Source organism: Muscardinus avellanarius (assembly GCF_963383645.1).
Source record: "Muscardinus avellanarius genome assembly, chromosome: 1".
In the NCBI taxonomy this organism is placed as follows: domain Eukaryota; kingdom Metazoa; phylum Chordata; class Mammalia; order Rodentia; family Gliridae; genus Muscardinus; species Muscardinus avellanarius.
The window spans coordinates 82,872,033-82,893,889 of NC_137786.1; the positions used below are offsets into that span (position 1 = coordinate 82,872,033).

The 21,857-nt window shown below is 40.9% G+C and overlaps 1 protein-coding gene across 1 annotated transcript in view; it reads right to left on the reverse strand.

Annotated features, from left to right (window-relative positions):
• The window catches only part of ERAP1 (endoplasmic reticulum aminopeptidase 1), a gene marked incomplete at both ends in the record, with an annotated part of 37,847 nt that overhangs the window by 5,861 nt on the left and 10,129 nt on the right, over positions 1-21,857 (reverse strand). Inside the window, 11 exons of the mRNA XM_080719544.1 lie at positions 419-575; positions 3,497-3,680; positions 4,179-4,258; positions 5,396-5,550; positions 6,850-6,918; positions 7,060-7,191; positions 8,804-8,935; positions 10,707-10,820; positions 12,624-12,778; positions 13,765-13,885; positions 18,622-18,756. Coding sequence (XP_080575670.1) covers positions 419-575; positions 3,497-3,680; positions 4,179-4,258; positions 5,396-5,550; positions 6,850-6,918; positions 7,060-7,191; positions 8,804-8,935; positions 10,707-10,820; positions 12,624-12,778; positions 13,765-13,885; positions 18,622-18,756 — 1,434 coding nt within the window. The remainder of the gene's footprint in view (positions 1-418; positions 576-3,496; positions 3,681-4,178; positions 4,259-5,395; positions 5,551-6,849; positions 6,919-7,059; positions 7,192-8,803; positions 8,936-10,706; positions 10,821-12,623; positions 12,779-13,764; positions 13,886-18,621; positions 18,757-21,857) is intronic.

Consider the following 21,857-nt stretch of genomic DNA (forward strand, 5'->3'; position numbering starts at 1 on the left):
TTTGCAACTCAGCGAGAACCTGTTTCAAAATAAAGAATAAAAAATAGGGTCGGGGGTGTAGCTGGGAGGTAGAATGACCCTGGGTTTCACCCCTAGTACCACAAAGAAAAAAAATAGGAATTTTGTGCCTCTTCCTCAGGTACCACTAAGAGTTCCAGAAAATGTTAATACTAATCATCACAATAGAGAAGCAAAATGACGTAAAGATTTATAAAAGGAAGGGAATATCAGATCAATTTCAATTAAGTACAAAACCTAACATGGCAATTCCTTAGTTTTCTGCCAAATAAAACCAGAATCTTTGCTAATCAATCGAAACACTGAATACACATGAAGACATTTAAATACACAATGACAAGCACCTTTTTCTGCACACAGAAAAGTAAACCACAATTATCTGCTTATCTCAGGCTTTTACCTTGAATTGCGTTTCCACTTCATTCATATCTCTCTTCTCCATTAATTTATACATAGGTATCAGCTCATTCAGGCCTTGGAACACAGGCATAATTTCCGTTTCTTTTTTCAAATACAGGCTTAAATCCAAGGCTTTTTCAATCGATAGCTTTCCAATGCTGACCAAGAGATACCAGGGTTACAGGTTTAAAAGGAAATCAATTTTTAGCTTCAAAATCTTATTGTAACAATTCACCAGCAAAACAATAAGATATAAGCGTCCATCAGAAATAGCAGCCTTTACATTCATATCTTTTCTGTCTTACACTATACCTGGCAAGAGTACCTTGGGAAAGAAGTTTCTCAACTATCAGCAGAGCTGGGGCTGGCTGTGGTTAAAATGAAATAGAAGCACGTCAGCCCCTCTCCTTTAGGAAACACTGGACTGTGCAAAAATATGAGTCCCTGGTATAAAAAAAAATCTCTATTTCAAAAAGACACTGAACATACAGAGAAACCCATTACAAGAGAGAGTTGGTGTTAAGAGCCTCAGTAGTAGGATAATACTTTGTAAACACAAAACCCTCTAATATTCAAGCAGGAATATGCTACAGACAGGAATTTTTTAGGCAAGAAGAAACAGATATGCAACCTTTAATCTCCTCTCCCACGGTTTCTCGTGGAAGAGAAACCCACGTGGGAGGCCCAGCGTGGTGAAGAATCCAAGGAGAGAACTCAGCATTCAGGGTAGAAGGACATGGAGGATGAGAATTATAGAGTAAACCTTTCCCACCTGGATGGTGCCCCTTAGAACTTCAGTCCTGCTTAAAGATTGAGGATGTTTGTTTAAGGCTTGGGGAGAATTTCCTTAAAAACCACTGTCACCAGGCGTGGTGGCACACGCTTGTAATCCCCGCGCTTGGGAGGTGGAGACAGGAGGATCGTGCTGGTTCGAAGCCAGCTTTTGCTGGCATAAAAAACCCTGTTTCCAAATAAAAGTATAAAATAGGTCTGGGAATGAAGCCTGGAGGTAAAAGAGTTTCCAGGAACTCCAGTACCACCAAAAGGAAGAAGAAGAAGAAGAAGAAGAAGAAGAAGAAGAAGAAGAAGAAGAAGAAGAAGAAGAAGAAGAAGAAGAAGAAGAAGAAGAAGAAGAAGAAGAAGAAGAAGAAGAAGAAGAAGAAGAAGAGGAGGAGGAGGAGGACGAGGAGGAGGAGGAGGAGGAGGAGGAGGAGGAGGAGGAGGAGAAAAAGAAGATTGTCTATTGCGATTTGTGCTGCTATGAACATAGGTATGCATATGTTACTGTAGTTCTCTGATTTCAACCCCTTTGGAAAGATACCCAGGAGTGGCAAAGCTGGATCATATGGTGGATGTATTCCCAGTTTTCTAAGAAATTTCCACACTGATCTCCATAGCGGCTGAACTAGTTTTCACTCCCACCAACAGTGTAAAAGAGTTCCTCTTTCCCCACATCCTTACCAGCATTTGTTGTTATTTGATTTCTTTATGCTTGCCACTCTGATTGGGGTTATATGGAATCTCAGCGTAGTTTTGATTTGCATCTCCCTGATGGCTAGTGATGTAGAACATCTTTTCATTGGCCATTTGTATCTCTTCTTTAGTGAAATGTCTACTCAGTTCAGTTGCCCATTTCTTAATTCGGTTATTTGTTTTGCTAGTGTAGAGTCTTTTGAGCTCTTTGTATATTCTATATATTAGCCCTCTATCAGAATGGTGGCTGGTAAAGACCTTCTCCCATTCTGTAGGCTTTCTCTTTAGGTCCTTGGTGGTTTCCTTTGTCTCCATCAACAGATGAATGGATTGCAAAATTATAGGAAATACCACACAATGGAATTCTATTCAGCTATAAAGAAGAACAAAATCATGCCATTCACAGGAAGATGGAAAGATCTGGAGAACATTGTGTTAAGTGAGATCAACCAAGCACAGAAAGAGAAGGGACATATGTTTTCTCTAATATGCCCAAACTAGGGAGCACTGGGGATACCAGAGGGACTCCAGATAATAGAGGGGAAATCTCAGCAAAGCTAGAACGGAAGGATAGAGAGGAAGAAGGCTGAGTTTGATTAATGGAGGAGCTATATCTGAATATGTGTAAAAGTATGAATATATCATGGTTAACCTGAACAGTCATTGTTGGGAGGGGGGAAGGGGGACCTGGGGCAGGGAGGGCACCAAGTACAGTCTAAATGTATACTATTTCCAATATGTTCCACATATAAATAAAATTTTTTTTAAAAGACCATTGTTATGCAAGAAAAACAGTTTCACTCTGTTCTCAACCACTCAAAGGTCACTTTGGTTGGGCTAAATTTTATAGGCATAAATATAAATATGAGCCTAAAGATTCTTGATGTTAAGGAAACTGGCTTTAAAAATAAATCTCTCCGTTAGTCCAAGAAAAGCAAATGCAAATAATTGGACCTAAGTTACTTAGTCTTCTAAGAAGCTTCAAGTTGGTTAAAGACCCACCATGAGGGAAACCTGACAGATGACAGCAAGATCTGAAAAGGCTACAGGACAAGGCTTTAGGGGTGGGAGAAGACACTAGGATGTTGCTTCTTGGGTTTCTATACATTTACCTAAGTCTGATCTGAGCGTTTGTTTGTACTAGGGACTGAACCCAGGAGCATTCTTCTTCCAAGCTACATCCCTAGCCCTTTTTATCTTTTATTTTGAAACAGTATCTTGCTAAGTTGCTGAGGGTCTCACTAAGTTGCTGAGGCTGGGCTAAATTTGATGATGGCCTTGAACCTGCCATCCTCCTGTCTCAGCCTCCCAAGTACTTGGATTACAGATATGCACCACCATGCCTGGCTCAGATATGTGTCCATATATCTGAGCTTTGTAATGAGAAGGATTAAAATGTAGATTCCATACTTCAAGTTGCCTAGCAGTCACAAACAGGTTAATTACAAGGCTAAAAGCAACCTTGGGTTGTTAGAGGCACTTATGGGAAAACACCTTTCAGCTTCTCATTAGCAATCAATCAATCACTTTCATCTTTAGAAATCAAGAACCTGAAGGATAACAGCTGCTTTCAGAAATAAACTCCGACTTGGCGCAGCTTCATTACCTGACAAGCTGAAATGCATTGTTGATGAGACTCGCCCGGTCATTACTGCTGATGGCCGTGTGTGTTCCTTTTAAAAGGCCAGTCAAAGAGTCCCATCCATCATCCTCGTAATGCACAATGTAATAGCCATTCATGCCCACATTAAATTTGATCCATTCCACTGCTTCTGGGAGGATGAGCACATCTAGAGCAAATAAAACAAATCAAAGCTCCATTTACACTCTTGACGGATGAAAGCTTTTCTGTGCAGCCTGGACAAGGAAACTAGAGAAGAGGTTCGTGCTTTACAAATTGAAATCACTTATTTCTTTTAGAAGCTAGAAAACAGCAACCCGATAGACAAAAGCCAATACCAGATTCAGACACAAATTCTGTGAGATGCAGAGATCTATGAAAAGAATATAAATATGTTTTGGGCCATATGTACGATATATCTCAGTATATGTGCACAAAGCAATGAGAATTTTCATATCTAATTCCTTCTTTTAGCATCATGTAAATGAAATGTTTTAATTTCTATCTGGCATCACATGGGCCACTCATTCTCTTTGAAAACCAGGCAGTATATTGAAAATAACCCCCTTTGGCCAAAATAAATAGCAAAAGAAACTTTAATACTTAAATCCTACACCTGCCCACCCTACCTCCTCGAATTAAACTAGGTATTTCCACAACAAATTACCTGTTTTTGTTTTCAGCAGAAATCTTTGGACTGAGTCTGATTTGCTGGTAATGAATGTCAATGGAACATGCCATAGGTACCTAAAAGAAAGGAGGGTGGATTGTTCATTCTGTGATTCATTCAACGAGCAGCTATGAAATCCTCTATCATGCACTGCCAGGTTAGAACAGGATCCTATAATTTCCAGCTACTCATCTTTTCTTGACTCCAAGGGATCTGGGCTCAAGTGATTGGTGACTGAAGACCAGAAACCCAACTTAAAACAATGACCAGTAGCACTAACACGGGTTGATATCGTGAGCCTCCTACATCATACAAGGAGAAGGACCCAACATTAGTTCTGTGGACTTCTTGCCTACAAGGCACAAACTGAATCTGAACATGAAGAAACAGTAGAAAACACAAACGAGGATATTCTATAAGAAAACTGGCCAGTACTTCTCAAAAGTGTCAAGAAACAGACTCAAGGATTGCTTCAGAATAAAAAGGAGACCAAAAGGATGTGACAACTAAATCTGTAATCCTGTATTGAATTTGTGTGTGTGTGTGTGTGTGTGTGTGTGTGTGTGTGTGTGTAGAGAGAGAGAGAGAAAGAGAAGAATGACAAAGCCAAGTGTGTTAAGAGGTTAAAAAAATATATGCAAATTCTTTGCACTATTCTTGGAACTGCTTCTTAATTCTAAAATTATTTTAAGATAAATTTACATAGTATACTGGCAGGACCAATCAAATTGCAGGATCTCATTTCAAATGATGTAATTCTGTAGCATTAAGCTGATCATTTCCATGGTCTAACTCAGACTTTCAAAGAGGAGAATTAATTCTCTCATAATTCCCAGAAATCACCTATATTCGTTTGTCCCCAGCTATAACCTAAATTCCAGACACTATTGTAATTTAGAGGCAGTGCTAGTTCAGACTTGATTTCAAGCCAGTAACTAGAAATTACATCCTCTTATATGTGAGAATGTTAAAATCCTCAATATGTGAGAATGTTAAAAGAATTCTACATCGTCCGTTTTACCAAGATTAAGTTTTTAAAGCCTCTTTAATAACCTTTAGGGAAGATGAGGATATACGTCAACTTCATAGGACATACAGATTCAATTGAAATATCTTCATGATAGAGGTAAGAGCAGTATTTAAAAAGTAAGATTCTGTCCTACCGGGCAGATGTTACCTAGGCGACAGGACAAGTTTCCTTCTGAGAACATTACCCAGTGTCTGGGGCGTCGTCAGACCCCTTCATGTAGTGCTCCTGCTTCAAGTGGATGGTCCTCCCTTTCACCGTGATGGTTATCAGAGGGAAGCCCTTCTGCAGTGTCCAGGTGTTCATCATGGCCTTCACATCCACCCCCTCCTGACGCCAATGCTGATTTATACAGAAAAGGGCAAATGTATCACCTGTTAGACCCAACTCTACAAGAGAAGGCCAGCTTGTGCTCAACAGGGGCTGCCACCAGCTGCCGGCCTCCTCCTCTGCTCCCTGCACCCTTCCTCTGCTCCCAGCCTCTGCCTGGGCTCCCTTCCCACAGTGTCCCTGGCCATCGCACCTCCATTAGAACGTCGACTGTTTGCTCTTCAATCTCCTCCACTACAGGTGTGCCTCAACAGGTAGCAAACCTGGTTGTGCTGGGCACACTCGAGGGCTGGCATGACCCTGGCACCAGGCAGGCAGGCACGTGACTGAGTGAAGGAAGCCAGAGAAGGTGGCTGGGTTTTCGACACCCACATAACTATGCTGGCTGCCAAACAAGCCAGGTGGGGAAAACTGGATGAAGACTCTGTGCTCCCCAAGTGGTACACAGCGATGGCCCGCACTCAACAAATGATGGCAAACTCCAAAGGGGTATGACCTTTGATACGAAAAAGACTTTGAAGGAAAATATTTACAGGCTAGTAAAAAGATAAAATATGCAGCAGAGTAAACCTAGAATCTATCGGATAAAGCAATCTCTAAAAACAAAGCCAAGAAAATAAAAATGAGGTGGATAAAATCCTGTTGAATTTTCAGATTCACTAACAGCTGCCTATGAAAATATTCCACGAATCCAGATAAGCAGAGATTCAGACCATTTTGTCATTCCTATGCTATGAACATTTTATGTCTCCGCAGTTAAAAACATGAGATACATCAAAACTCAGATCCATGCTCTGCCATTTATTGCCCAGATGCCATTGAACTTCAATGCTCACAGGTAAAGATAGGCATGGAGGTAGTACCTAGCTCACAGGTTTGTGTGAAGAGTAAAAAAGATAATAAATTACTTCACACATGCCTGATACACAGTAAGTATTCAAGAATGCACATTGCCAACATTGGACCAATGCAGAGTCTGGAAATTATTGACAAAAACCCTCCTGGCTGCTAACACAGCTTTAACCTCCCATAGAAACAGGCCATGAATCTACTGCAGTACTGAGGGAGGGGCAAGAAATTACTACCAGCAAACAGCCTTACCAAAAAAAAAAAAAAAAAAAAAAAAAAAAAAGCTGTGCCACCCTCTTGCACAAATAAAAAATTAAGAAAAATTATAAAAGACTGTGGGTCTGGTATAGTTTGAATGCAGTCTTATCGGAAATGAGGGTGAGGTGATTAAGAACCACAGAAAGTGTACAGATTGGCGAGAAAGAATGTGTTTAGGGGCCATGGACAGGTGCAGAGACTTACTGAGGATGTAGATGAGTGTTGAGTTCTAGAGCAAAAGCCATCCGTTTGTGTGCCATCTGTAGGGCAAATCTAAAAATCAAAAATAAGCACAGCCCTTCTCATTTTTGTAGAAAAATATTCACGGTTCTTCTTAAGGGTAGTATGATGTTGAAAATTCAAGATATTAAGCCCATCAATCCCAAATGTAGGGATACTCAGAAGTATACTCACACTTGCCATACTGTTCCACAGGTCCTCATTTTTTGTGTTTTTATAACTGTACTTATGGAGATACTGCACGATTCCACTTTTAAATGCATCAGCACTCAGATACTCCCTTAGCATATTCAGAATGCAAGCTCCCTGAAGAGATCATAGGAATAACCGTTATCTGCAATCTGGTCGCACATTTGACTTTACAATCATTCTTTTCAAATCCAGCTGCAGTAGCACTGTTAATGCTCAGTAATTTGTGATATAGAGTAAGTGGATTAAACCTGCCTGGGCAGAGGATTTGTCTGATGTGACTGATTTATACCCTCAGCCAACTGGGGCTGTTATTTTCTACCCAGCCTTGCCTCTGGGTAGATTAGTATCACCTGCAAGATCCCATCAATCAATGCCAGTGGACACTGGTGCAAATGAAACACAGGACCTTGAACACCGCCTGGTTCTCCTAGGGCCACTGCAGGAGTGGGAGAGGCAGGTTCAGCCAGGGGTGAAACCCTGGAGATGGACACAGAGGTATGTTCCAGGTAAGGGATGGCGGGCAGATATAGAAACCCAGGCAATCTCGAGTGCAGGATCTGGGAGCTCCAGTACCAGTGAGATACTGGAGGCAAGAGAATTCCCAGGCACTCCGTAACCCTGTGGAGAAGCTCTTTTCCTCTTTCATCCCCACTGCCAGAGATCACAAACTCATATGACTCCAGTGACTAATGACAGGTTTCATAAGTGAAGGAAGTAGCCTCAGGGTGGAAAAATAATCTTTTACAACCTTCTGTTCCCCCCTGCACTTTCAGTGAAAAATGTAAGCCATAAATATTGTGCTTGTTACAAGCAAACCAACATGCCTGTAATCCCAGTATTTGGGAGACTGAGAAGAAGGATTGCTGGTCATTGTGTTAGGTTAGAGGACAACCTCAGCAACTTAGGGAGGCTCTCAGCAACTTAGTAGGACTGTTTCAAGTACAAACTAAAATAGCCCTGGATGTAATTTGGAGGTAGAATGCCCCTGGGTTCGATCCACAGTACCGCACACACACACACACACACACACACACACGATATCAAGTAAAATAACAACCAAGCATACAGGGATAAATAGCACCACATGCTCAGCCTCAGTGAAGAGATAACAACAGAAAGAGCCGGGAACAGTAGTGGAAGTGAAAAGACAGAATGTGGACCCTCCGGGGGAGCCATGACTTAGCTCCAGCATGTGTTGTAAACAGGCCCCATGTGGCCAAATTCATATTTCTTTCTCCAGAGAAGCAAAAAATCTGGATCTTTATATAAAAGATCCAAATTATTAAATGTTAGCAATGATTTCCACCTCTGTTATTAAACCATGCAGGGCAATACTTTGCTGTTTGGCGATGCAACCACTTCCTGTGGACCGTTTCTGAAGCCCAGACAGGTAAACTATGTAAAGGTAGAAATTTGTGCCGAGTACAAAGACGATGCTTAACCAACATCTATCTGTTGGGTGATAAGTAAAAGACAGTTTCTAAAGGCCATGGATTTTCAACCCAAGGAAGAGTAAAGAAATGAGCATAATAATCTTTAGGAGCTTGAGCCATATTTCAGGTTTGGGCTATAAGGATTCATACCAGCAATCACTGTCAGGGCAGAAAGCATTCCATCTGTGTGGCTTCTGAAAAAGGGAAAGCCACCCCAAGACCTAACCTATAACTCTCCACCACAGTATTAATAAGTTTCATGTCCACACTGTATCTGTGCCATCTATTTTTACCTTTTCATAAGACACATCATCAAACATTTCCCGAATCTGAGCAGGATTCTCCACAGGCGTGGACACAGGGTGTGAGGAATTCAATGCATCCACCTCCATTGCATTAAAACACTTTTCAAAAAAGTAATCTTCCTAGTTGAGACAGAAAAAGAAAGAAACAACACCATGACTTACATGTAAATAAAAGTATGAAAGGAGGAAGGTATGATCTGGCCCATAGGTCTATGCTTCCAGCCTATGTGCAATCTAGCCCATACTTCTAATATTTATGAAGTAAGACAAATTCCTAAGCTTTCTAAAGAGAATCCAAGAAACAATGAGTTTATGTATGTATTTTAGGGTTTATTCATCTTAAATATTTATTACTTTAGGATAAAGAAAATTTCATATTAACCTAAACCAAACTATTATGCCTAAGGAAAACAGCAACAAAACAAGAAAGTAAAATATATAGTGATTTCAACATTTCCACTCAGCAGCTGAAGCAGAAGCCCAGCACAGTGGCACACACCTATAATCACAGTACTTGGGTGGCTGAGACAAGAGGAATGCAAGTTCATGGCCAGCCTCTAACTTAGCAAGACCTTGTTCCAAATTTAACTAGGGTTTTAGCTCAGTGGTAATATTCCTCTGGGTTCAATTCCCAATACCACAAAAAGAATTAAATTAAAAAGTAAAAATAGAGCCGGGCGTGGTGGCGCATGCTTGTAATCCCTGCGCTTGAGAGGCAGACAAAGGAGGACAGCAGAGGTTCGAAGCCAGCTGTGCTGGCTTAAGAGACCCTGTTTCCAAAAATAAAAAAGTATAAAATAGGTCTGGGAGTGTAGCCCGGAGGTAGAAGAGCTTCCAGGAACCCCAGTACCACCAAAAACAACAACAACAACAACAACAAAAACCAGCTATTTAGCTTTAAAACCATGTAGTTAAAAAATGCAGAACAAATACCAACCTTATCTTCTTTTATTTAGCACATTAACTCAATTGAATAATATGTACCCAGAAGATTATACAGAAACACCAGAAAATATATATGATTCATTATAGTATAATAATATGTACTTTACAATTATAACTATGTATAAAGAAATTATGGGTACAGGTGGGTAAAAATAGAAAGTAATAAATATACACAAAATAATAATTGTGGTAGCCGGGCATGGTGGTGCACGCTTATAATCCCAGCATTCAGGAGGCTGAGACTGAAGGATAGCGCTTCGTGGACAGCCTCATCTACTTAGTGAGGCCCTCTGCAACTTAATGAGACCCTGTTTCAAAATAAAGAATACAAAAATAGGGCAGGGGTGTGGCTAGTAGGTCGAATGCCCCCCCCCCAAAATAACTGTGGTAAGAAGGGATTTTTTTAACATGAAATAAACTTATTTTTAATTTGACTGCATGTGATTTTCTCAAGATTAACAAATGATTTTTAAAATAAATACAGTTTCAAAGCATTAAATTTGTGATTCCTAAGTTTAGTTAGATACTCAATATAATGTGCAGCTACCTTAGGCATAATTCATCTTGTTTTCTATGTACAGTTTTATTGAGATAATAGCAATCTGTACCTAATACTTCTGTAATGAGAGCCCTGAAGTTTGGGACAGTCATATGGAGTATTAAGGCTGTTAATACTTCTATGTCTTTGATATTTAGGGAAGAAACACTTTAATACATAATTTCATAACAACCATAGATCCACACTCGAGTCTGGAAATAAGTCCTTGTGATAAATCTTGAAAGTTAACTAGCATTTTTGAAACAAGATTCATATCTAAGCTTCCAAGGAAGTTATCTATGAAATACTTCTAGAAATCCTATAACCAAAGATTGGAAGATATTTTCCAGCAACACTGAACAAAGTAACAGATAAATCTAAAATGTAAAAACACAAATAACGACTTACAACTTTCAGTTCGGGATGGGTCACACTGACAGACACGAACTCCATGAACTTGGCAAATCCCTCGTTTAGCCAGAGGTCATTCCACCATTCCATAGTGACCAGGTTCCCAAACCACTGCAAGGAAAACATGACCCAGTTCATTAACACCTTCCTATGGAGACTAGGTTATCTGTTATCTATAGTGGAGCCATTAACACAGCACACTCAGAAGAAAATATTTTAAAGGTCTAAAGTCAGTTTATGAATGCTAACATATATTTGTAAAACAAATGTTTTATCAAAGTAAAAAAAAAAACTAGCTGGGTATGGTGACATGCTGGGGTCCAGCCCTAGCAAGAGTCGGGGTTCGTGTGTTGGTGAGACAAGAGTCGATTCGTGAGAGAGACGCTGACACACGAGACCACCTGCAATCTTCTCTAACTTTATTCAGAACTTACTACAATCTTTATACTTTCTTTCATGGCAGGGCAGACGGAACCACATTCATGTTAAGACAGAAAGATTCTTTAACAGACTTCAGGGCAGGGTGGCAGACATTTAATGAATCATAGAAAGTAAGCTTCGTCTCATATCACAAGGTCAACTTGAAACTAATCGTATATGTTGGCTCAAACTAAGGTAAGCTTGAACTTAATCTTTTGGCTCAGACTTTGCCCTTAGGAAAAAAATCTTTGCTGACCGAGTCTCTCACAAGCCATCACACACCTGTTTTAGTTAATAATGCTGATACATAAAATTCCAATTACACATATTGATCCAAATAATCTTAAAATAATTTTTTGAAGAAGGAGATGCTATTCATACTTCACGGGGGACTTAGGCTCTCGCGTGTCCCCTGACCGAGCTTTGGCTCAAGGTCTGCATGAGATTCTCTAGCAGTGGCACATGCTTATAATCACAGTACTTGGGAGGCTGAGAGGGAAGACCACGGCTCACCGCCAGTCTCAGCTACTTAGTGAGGCCCTCTACAATTTAGTGACATCCTATTTCAAAATAAAGAATAAAAAATAGGGCTGCACGTGTTGCTCGGAGGTAGAATGTCCCTGGGTTCACTCCCCAGTACTGAAAAAAAAAAAAAGAAAACTTTCCAACACTCATTATAAAACATAAGAATTTATTTTCCTGTGAGAAAAAAGACAAAGATTATAAGTATATAAATATCCTCATATGTTCCATAAAAGCAATATAAACTTTAATTATGGCTGTCTCTTTTGGTTTTTATTTGGTTTTGCTTTGTTTTTTGTTTTATTGTGGTACTGGGGACTGAGCCAGGGCCATTCAGTCTCTGAGCTACACTGCTAGATCTGTTTTTATTTTGAAACAGGTCTTGCTAAATGGCTGAGGCTGGCCTTGAACCTGTGATCTTTTTTCTCAATCTCCCATGTACTAGGATTATAGGCATATGCCACTGAGTCACGCTTAACTATGCTTTTTTTTTTAACATAAATGTTATTTATTTTATTTGTGTAAGTGTATTTATTTATTATACTTTTATTGGTACAGTATAATTATAATCATAGTGAGATTCAAAGTGACACAAACATGCATGCATACATCACTTAGTGTATTCCCTTCCTGTACCTGCCCCCGCTTCCCTTTCCTCCTCCTCATGCATATTTCTGAGATCAGTAGTGAAACCTTCTTATTTGAATATAACCTTATTTGAACTGTCTTCTTGCTCGATCCTGTTTTTCCTCTCTCCATTTCCCACCACCAATCCCTTCCGACTATTCTACTGGTACCTCTCTTCATTTGACTGAAGTTCCTTCTGCTTCCTTCTTTTGTTCTAGCTTCCACCACATGACTCTTAACTCCCTGAGACTGGCTGATTTCACTTCGTGTCATATTCTCCAGTTCCATCCATTTTGCTGCAAATGTGAACTATGCTTTCTGAGAAGTGTGGGCCTGTGTGTCTACCTGGTGGGCGAGTTCGTGGGACACCGTCATGGTGATGCCAAGCTTGCTGGATGCAGAAGACTTCTCTGGGTCAAACAGCAGGGCAGACTCTCTGTAGGTGGTCAGTCCCCAGTTTTCCATGGCACCAGACTGGAAGTCAGGGATCGCAGCAAGATCTTGGGAAGAAAGAAAAAGAATCTGTTACCAATGTCAATGCTACACATTTCCTACAGACACAAACCAAAAGCATGGGCGGTGTTAGGATCCAAGAAAAAGCTGAACACTTGGGCAGAAATATGGAGCTCCAGACAGAAAAAGGCCTTCTTTGTGGAGAAAAGGGGCAAAGCCCAGCCGGTGCGTTGGGCCTCTTGACTCCATTCTAACTTACTGAGCATGAGTTTTGGAACTGAGTTATATGAACAATTAGCTCAGTAATCCATTGTTTGGAATGCTCTAGACCCACATAGGTCTGAAAACTCAAACACACAACAGTTTTAAAGACTCAACTAAGAAAATACAAATTTTCTTACACTGTGTGTGCAAATTTACTCATTCAAAAAAAAAAATAAATCTTGCCCTGGCATGGTGGCCTCACACCTGAAATCCTAGTACTTGGGGGTGGGGGGGACCAGACAGGAAGATCACAAGTTCAATGACAGCCTCAGCCACTTAGTGAAAGTATCAGCAACCTAGCAAGACTCTGTATCAAAAAATAAATTAAAAAAAAGAGCTGGGATATTGACACCCTTGGGTTCAATTCCCAGTACCACACACACACACACACACACACACACACACACACACACACAAATTGTATTGAACAGCCTCCATGCACCTCCCAAGTATGTGCCAAGAAAAAGAAAAACTCCTACAGCCTCTGCCCTCTGCTGCTCATGAATAATACCAGAAGGGAAACCAGCCCTCATGCCCTGTGCTTCATTCAGCGACTGTGTCAAGATCTGCTTTCACTATCATCAGAGGTTTACTGTACAGATTGGAGGTGAGGAGATGCTCAGAGGATGCTTTGTCACACCAGATGTTCGACAAAGGCTAGGGTTTTTATGTCACAAGGGGCTGCTGGGAGAACTGTGGGGTGTACCACTGAGGCCTGTGTAATCTTGACAATGAATGCCACCTTGTAATATCTGTGCAAAAGCCCTACCTTGTTTGGGAAGAGGATACGGTATGCTGAAATAATCCTCATAAAATTCGAGAAGTGTCACTGCAGCATCCAGCGCGTAATCTGTTTGATCTATCTTGTCAGGCACAGCGTACACAGAAACCTAGAGAGGAAGGCAGATAGACATTCGAACACCATCCTGGCTTCTCCCCACCACTGTGGAGAAGACTGACATCAGTGGCCTCCGGCTCAATATTAAAGAAGACAATTAGGAACTGCATTTCTTAGAGCAAAGCTGACTGCTCCTAACCAGCCTCCTTTCTGAAAACAATGACAAATGCTGTATAAGATATACAAAAATATCTTCTTAAGCGTGTTTATAAGGTGACAAAAATGAAAATCTTAGAAGGCAAAGGTGAAGTGGCCATACCTTCTGCAGCCTGCATTTGCCCCGTGGGCACAACACAGGGGTCTGTGGCTTTGTTTCTCATGCTCTGAAGGACATAGGGGTAAGAGGTAAATCCCCAGGCCTGGCCAAGGTCGGAAGGCCTAAAAATCTGCAAAAACCTAGCCCTGCATATAAAGGCAAACTAGAAATAGCCACCCCTCTTTCATAAGGATTGCAAGTAAAAATAAAGCTTTATTACAACCTTGGTACTATAGAGAGAAAATGGGGAAATCTCCTGAGAAATTTTGTAGTTAAAAACTAACATTTAGGCGGGGCATGGTGGTGCACACTTATAAACCCAGCATTCAGGAGGCTGAGACTGGAGGATTTAGGTTCGCAGCCAGCCTCAGCTACTTAATGAGGTCCTTTGCAACTCAGTAAGACCCTGTTTCAAAATAAAGAATGAAAAATAGGGCTGGAGGTGTAGTTCAGAGGTAGAATACCCCTGGTTTCCATCCCCAGTACTGCAAAAAACAAACAAACACACATTAACATTCAGTAGTATGATATGTGTGTTACATGCATAAAGCCCTGGGTTTTAATCCCCAGGACCAAAGGAAAAAACAAACACAGAAAACCTTTAGCTGGGTGTGGTGGCACATGCCTATAAGCCCATTATTTGAGAGGTTGAAAACAGAGGTCACAGGTTTGAGGCTAGACTCAGCAACTTAGGCTAGTAAGTCCTAAATTACTTAGTAAGACCATGTCAAGGCCAAGCGCACTATAATCCCAGAATTTGGGAGGTTAAGACAGGAGGAGCCAGGTTTGCGGACAGCCTCAGTGACTTTGTGAGGCCCTTTGCAACTCAGTGAGACCTTGATTCAAAATAAAAAATAAAAAATAGGACTGGGGGCCAGGCGTGGTGGCGCACGCTTGTAATCCTAGCATTCGGGAGGCTGAGACCGGAGGATCTTGGTTCACAGACAGCCTCAGCTACTTAGTAAGGCCCTCTGCAACTCAGTGAGACCCGGTTTCAAAATAAAGAATAAGAAATAGGGCAGAGGGCGTAGCTCGGAGGTCAAATGCCCCTGGGTTCCATCCCCAGATCCACAAAAAGAAAAAAATAGGGCTGGGGGTGTATGTTGGAGGAAGAATGTCCCTGGGTTCCATCCCCAGTATCGCAAAATAAATAAAAATTTTAAAAATGAAAAATGAAGAATAAAACATATAAAAAGGCTGGAAGTATAGCTCAGAGGTAGAATACTCCTAGGCTCAATCCCCAGTATAACACAAAAAGTTAATCCAGATATTCCAGAGGCTGAAGCAGGAGTATTGCAAGTACAAGGCCATCCTGGGCAACTACTTACCCAAACCCTCTCTGAAAAACTAAAAAAGGGAAGCCGGGTGTGGTGGCGCACGCTTGTAATCCCTGAGCTTGGGAGGCTGATACAGGAGGATCATGCAGGTTCGAAGCCAGCCTCAGCTGGCTTAAGAGACCCTATCTCCAAATAAAATATAAAATAGGTCTGGGAGTGTAGCCCAGAGGTAGAGGTCCCCTGGGTTTCATCCACAGTACCACCCCCCCAAAAAAAAAAAAAAAACTAAAAAAGGGTGAGATTAGAACACTCCTAGATTCAATCTCCATTACCACACACACAATAACAGTTAACCCTCATGATTTTTTTTTTTTTTTTTTTTGGTGGTACTGGGGGTGGAACCCAGAGGCTTTCTACCTCCGGGCTATACTCCCATACCTTTTTTATATTTTATTGGAAACAGCGTCTCACTAAGTTGCTGAAAGCCTCACTAAGTAGCTGAGGCTGGTATCAAACCCGCGTGATCCTCCTGTCTCAGCCTCCCAAGGGCGGGGATTACAAGCGTGCGCCACCACGCCCGGCAACCCTCATGATTTTTAACAGTGAGATTTACAATAACTAGTTCATCCAAAAACTCAAAGCTAGTCATTCCTGCAGGGGCAAAGATAAATTCTCTGGAAAACCTACTTTCGACTCTGGAAATGTAAGTTTTCAGACACAGTCATAGTATGTGCAAAGAAACAAAACAGCAGGAGCAAGCCAGCAGGAAGGTAAATTACAGAATCAAAGACACAAAAGCTTCAACTATAACAATTACCAGACACACAGTAAAATAAAAAAACCCCATATGTCTAATGCCTTTTAAGAAATAACAAGAGAACTAAAGCTGGGCATGGTAGCACACATCTATAATCCCAGGGTATGGGAAGCTGAGACTGGAGGATTGCAGGGTGGAAGAGAGCCTTAGCAAGCAGTGGCATTCCTATCTGCTACAGCATCTCATGTGGACCTTGAGCCAAAGCTCGGTCAGGGGACACGCAAGAGCCTAAGTCCCCCATGAAGTATGAATAGCATCTCCTTCTTCAAAAAATTATTTTAAGATTATTTGGATCAATATGTGTAATTGGAATTTTATGTATCAGCATTATTAACTAAAACAGGTGTGCGATGGCTTGTGAGAGACTCGGTCAGCAAAGATTTTTTTCCTAAGGGCAAAGTCTGAGCCAAAAGATTAAGTTCAAGCTTACCTTAGTTTGAGCCAACATATACGATTAGTTTCAAGTTGACCTTGTGATATGAGACGAAGCTTACTTTCTATGATTCATTAAATGTCTGCCACCCTGCCCTGAAGTCTGTTAAAGAATCTTTCTGTCTTAACATGAATGTGGTTCCGTCTGCCCTGCCATGAAAGAAAGTATAAAGATTGTAGTAAGTTCTGAATAAAGTTAGAGAAGATTGCAGCCGGTCTCGTGTGTCAGCGTCTCTCTCACGAATCGACTCTTGTCTCACCAACACACGAACCCCGTCTCTTGCTAGGGCTGGACCCTGGCACCTATCTATTTAGCGAGGCCCTGTTTCAAAATAAAAATCTTTTAAAAATAGTACTGGAGGTGTAGCTCGGAGGTAGACTGCCCCTGGGCCTCTGTTTATATGGATTAGATGTTATAAAATACAATCCTTTCAGCCAGGCATGGTGGCACATGCTTGTAATCCCAGCATTTGGGAGGCTGAGACCAGAGGATTGCGGTTCACGGACAGCCTCAGCTACTTAGTGAGGCCCTCTGCAACTCAGTAAGACCCGGTTTCAAAATAAAGAATAAAAAAATTGGGCAGGGGGTGTAGCTCGGAGGTCAAATGCCTCTGTGTTCCATCCCCAGACCCGCAAAATAATAATAATAACAATAATAATAATAATAATAATAATAATAATAATACAATCTTTTCTAAAAGATTCAGAAAAGAACTGGGCGTGGTGGCGCATGCTTATAATCCCCGCGCTTGGGAGGCGGAGACAGGAGGATCGTACAGGTTCAAAGCCAGCTGCTCTTAGTGTCTCTTAGACCCTGTTTCTGAATTTAAAAAAGTATTAAAATAGGTCTGGGAGTGTAACCCGGAGGTAGAAGGGTTTCCAGGAACCCTAATACCACCAAAAAAAAAAAAAAAAAAAGATTCAGAAAAGTGAGCAAAATAACAGGCAGGATTTTGCTGATCGTTTCACTGCTCAATTTGACATGTTCCCTCCACTCAAGTCTCAAACACCACCTTCAAATCCCCATGCAAGTGAAGCCACGGCCCTAGAAGAACAAAGAGCAAATCATCAGAGACGCCTCAGCTGTTCAGGCCTCAGTGAAAGCCAGCACAGGCGTGGAAGTGGCTTCCCGCACAGCCCCCGCCTAGCCTTGAAAAGCCCTGTATGCATTCTGGGCCTCAGCACATTTCCTAACGGCTGGTCGGTGCACAAGGTGCTCCAACGAGGGCAAGTGATCCTTGAAGCAAGACCTTTTTCTCCACTATTCTCATATTCCCTGGCCCAGCTGTTCTCCCCAAAGCCTCGGCTACTCCAAGCAGCCAGAGCTTTTTCTTTCTTCCACTATCAGAAATCCCCTTCTCAATGTGTAACATTGACTTCCAAACTGCAGAATGTTTATCATCTGAGGCAAACTTAGAAACCATTACAGGATGTAATCCAACTTAACACATTTTTTTTTTTTTTGGTGGTTCTGGGGGTGGAACCCAGGGGCTTTTCCACCTCTGGGCTATACTCCCAGACCTATTTTATACTTTATTCGGAAACAGGGTCTCACTAAATTGCTGAGAGCCTCACTAAGTAGCCGAGGCTGGCTTAGAATCTGAGCGATACTCCGGTCTCAGCCTCCCAAGTGCTGGGATTACAAGTGTGCACCACCACACCAGGCTTAACACATTTTAAAAAATTAAAATCTAAGTTCCAGATGACTAGGGCCAGGTGAGTTGGTGGATCCAGGTGGGTCCTGCTCAGGCCAGGCCAAGCTCTTTCCATGTTTTTGTTGTTAGATCCTCACTCTAAAAATGATCATCTGTGGCAAAAGGGCCATCAACTGTCCTATTTTGACCAATGGAAAGGGCTCCTGGGATGCAGGACTTCCAGTTTTAAAACTAGGACCACCAAGCAAAGCAGGACAAGTTGGTCACCCCATGTGCCAATCACAGTTTCACCTTAACTCCACTCTTGGTCATCTTGCTGACAGACTTGAAATCTGAAATGATGAAGGCCACCAGGTAGGTGCTCATCTTCACAGTGACATCGAAATGGTCTTCTATGAGTCCTTCAGCAACAGTCACAGATTTCATCTAAAATCAGAGTAACCCAAATTACCAAGTAACCCAACTATTCAGCACTTATTATAAGGAGAAATCTCATTAAATACAAGACAGAACATTGAAAACTATGACATGATGTTTCTGTAATTAGTTTCAGACTTCTATTTTAATATGTTTATAACTTAGATGTTAAAGTCATATTATTAAACTCAATTACTTTTTATTTAATTTTTTTGGTGGACTAGGGGTAGAACCCAGGGACTGTCTATCTCCAGGCTTCACTCCCAGACCTATTTTATGTTTTATTTGGAAACAGAGTCTCATTAAGTTGCTGAGAGCCTCACTAAGTAGCCGAGGCTGGCTTCGAACCTATGCGATCCTCCTGTCTCAGCCTCCCAAGCGTGGGGATTACAAGCGTGGGCCACCACACCTGGCTAAACTCAATTACTTTTTAATTGAGATATAACTTATATATCACAAAATTTGCTTCTCTAAAATACACCATCCAGTGATTTTTGGTATACGCTATAGTTGTGCAACCATTAAATCCAGATGATTGCAAACTTACTCACATGTGTTACATGTGGATTGATAACATGGAAGGGGCCAAGCAAAACTGAGACAGCTAGTTTTTCCAAGGTGTGGCCTACTTGTCCTCAAGTCCAAGTTTAAGAAGGATTTGAAAATGCCATGTCAGCTGGGCGTGGAGGCACACACCTGTAATCACAGTACTTGGAAGGATGAGACAAGGGACATGCAGGTTCAAGACTGTCTCAGTAAGTTGCTGAGCAACTCTCAGCAATTAGTGAGAGTGAGACACTATTTTAAAATAAAAGAAATAAAAAAAGGCTTGGGTGTAGCCCAAGAGATATAATACCCCTGGGTTTAATCCCCAGTACCACAAAAATAAAATACAAAAGAAAGTAAGAAAAAAAAACCCTGCAATGTCTAGTGTACTCTACATTGGGCAAATACACAGCCATATAGTACCTTTAAAAAAAAAGCTGCTTTTTTTTTTCTAGACAGTTGGAATTAAACTACATCTGTGCTGATCTGCAAAACCTCTTTGAAACTCAAATTCACTTGAATAAACTTTTAATGGCAGTCAGCTTTTTAAGTGCAACTCTATGTAGATGAGTTGAGCCTGGTTTGGGGTGGGGGGTCATAGTTTAAGATCAAAGGGGAAAGTTTCATTCCTCAGCAAGAGAAAGCATTGAAGTGAGATTGTGGAGAAAGAACCTCCCTGGAAAAACCATGCTCAGAGGCACATTTCCTATAATCCCATTCTTACCCCTATTTCAGTGCCCCTGTTCTTAGTACCCATCAGCCACTTGCTATGGTGCCTGCTAGTCACCTTTGGTCCTCTAAACCAATTCCACTATGCAACCTAAATTTGCCATAAGAGAAGGGTCAATTCCATGAAGGGTCCAGAGACGTGCCCTGTAGGGGAGGGAGGAGGATGCAATTCTGAATCAGTGGGATCCCTGGCTTCCACAACAGGAAAGAATTTTAGCATGAGATAGAAAAAATGGAAAAACAAAAAATATATTTAAGAGAGAATGTAGGCCATCTGCAGAGAGATGTATTTTGGGGTTTTATGGCTATTTTTTGAAGAAAACTTGGTGAAGAGTGGGTATGGGAAGGTGTGTGAGGATGATATCAGTCTAGTGATCACAGCAGGTTTATGGTGGTCTGGTCATCTACTGGATCCTAGGCTAATTTCGTTTCAACCATCTGATAAACTGGAATGTCCTCTAAATTATAGGTATCTCCAGATATCATATCTGTCTAGTTAATAGTGTATAGGGTAATTACAGTTTGTTGTTGTTGTTATTATTGTTTTAACTTTATGATTTACAGATTTCCCAGGAATTTGGGAGGGATAAGCCTGGGAAAGAGAACTGGTTTGGGGAATAAAGGTATGAGGAATTTTAGCACCAGGCTTTTATAATAGTTATATTTTACTTCTCCTTCCTTTCTGTCTCCTTTCTACCTATTTTATTTCATCTATTCTACCTCAGATTTACTCTTAAAAATATCTCAAATTATCTTTTCTTTTTAAATGCTTTCTACATACTCCCAACCAACTTTTTTATTTTTGATGTTGTGCTAGTTATTAGGAAGGTAACCTGATTATATTAATTCAAATGTGAATAATTTCCGACCACTCAGGAAACACTTCAGCGTTCCTTTGTCATATAGTATTTGATTTTTCCAACCGTTAAAAATATAACTCTGCAAAACTGTGGGATATGTACACTATGGAATTTTACTCAGCCATTAAAAATAACTCAATTACATAATTTTCAGGGAAATGGATGGAACTGGAGGACATTATGCTAAGTGAGATTAGTCAGTCACAAAATATAAGAAATCAGATGCTTTCCCTAACATGTGAGAGCTAAGAAGAAATGGGTCATAGGAAGAACTCTAGATGAAAAAGGAAATCCTATAGAGGAGCAAACAAGACAACCTAAAGGAGGAGAAATGAGGGGGGAAGAAAGAAACTCTCTAAAACACACAATGTACTTAAACATATCAAAGTCAACCACTAAGCCAAGCAAGGGAAGGAGGGATGGGGAGGGAATGTGGTGGGAATTAGGGGTTAAATCAGTGATGTGTACATGTATGTACACACAAGTTTTTACCCCAATATGATGTATGAATATAATGCACCAATAAAATATTAACAAAATATATATATATCTGCAGCCAGAGGTCAGGCCATTCCTATGAGATTCTGCTAGTGGGAGGCTTTCCTATCCAGGGAACAATTGCATTAGAGATTCTCCCATTCTCAACAAGTAGATCCTGGATATCTATAGATTTAGCCCCCAGTATCTTGGTAAAATCTTCAGAGCCTCAGGCCTTCCCTCTGCAAGCCAGAGGGAATGCCATCCACATCTGCTTGAAATTGGAGGATAATGCCTTCTCTTAAGGAAGCTATTTATCATTATCTACCTTCAATATCATAATACTCTTAAAAGATCACTTTTCTTATTCTGTTTGCCCAATTTCACATATATAGTTATCAATCATATAATTAGTATTACTATATAATAAATGTAATTTTTCAAAAAATAACAATATTCTAGAAATATGGCATCATTTTGACAAAGCATTCTCTTTAA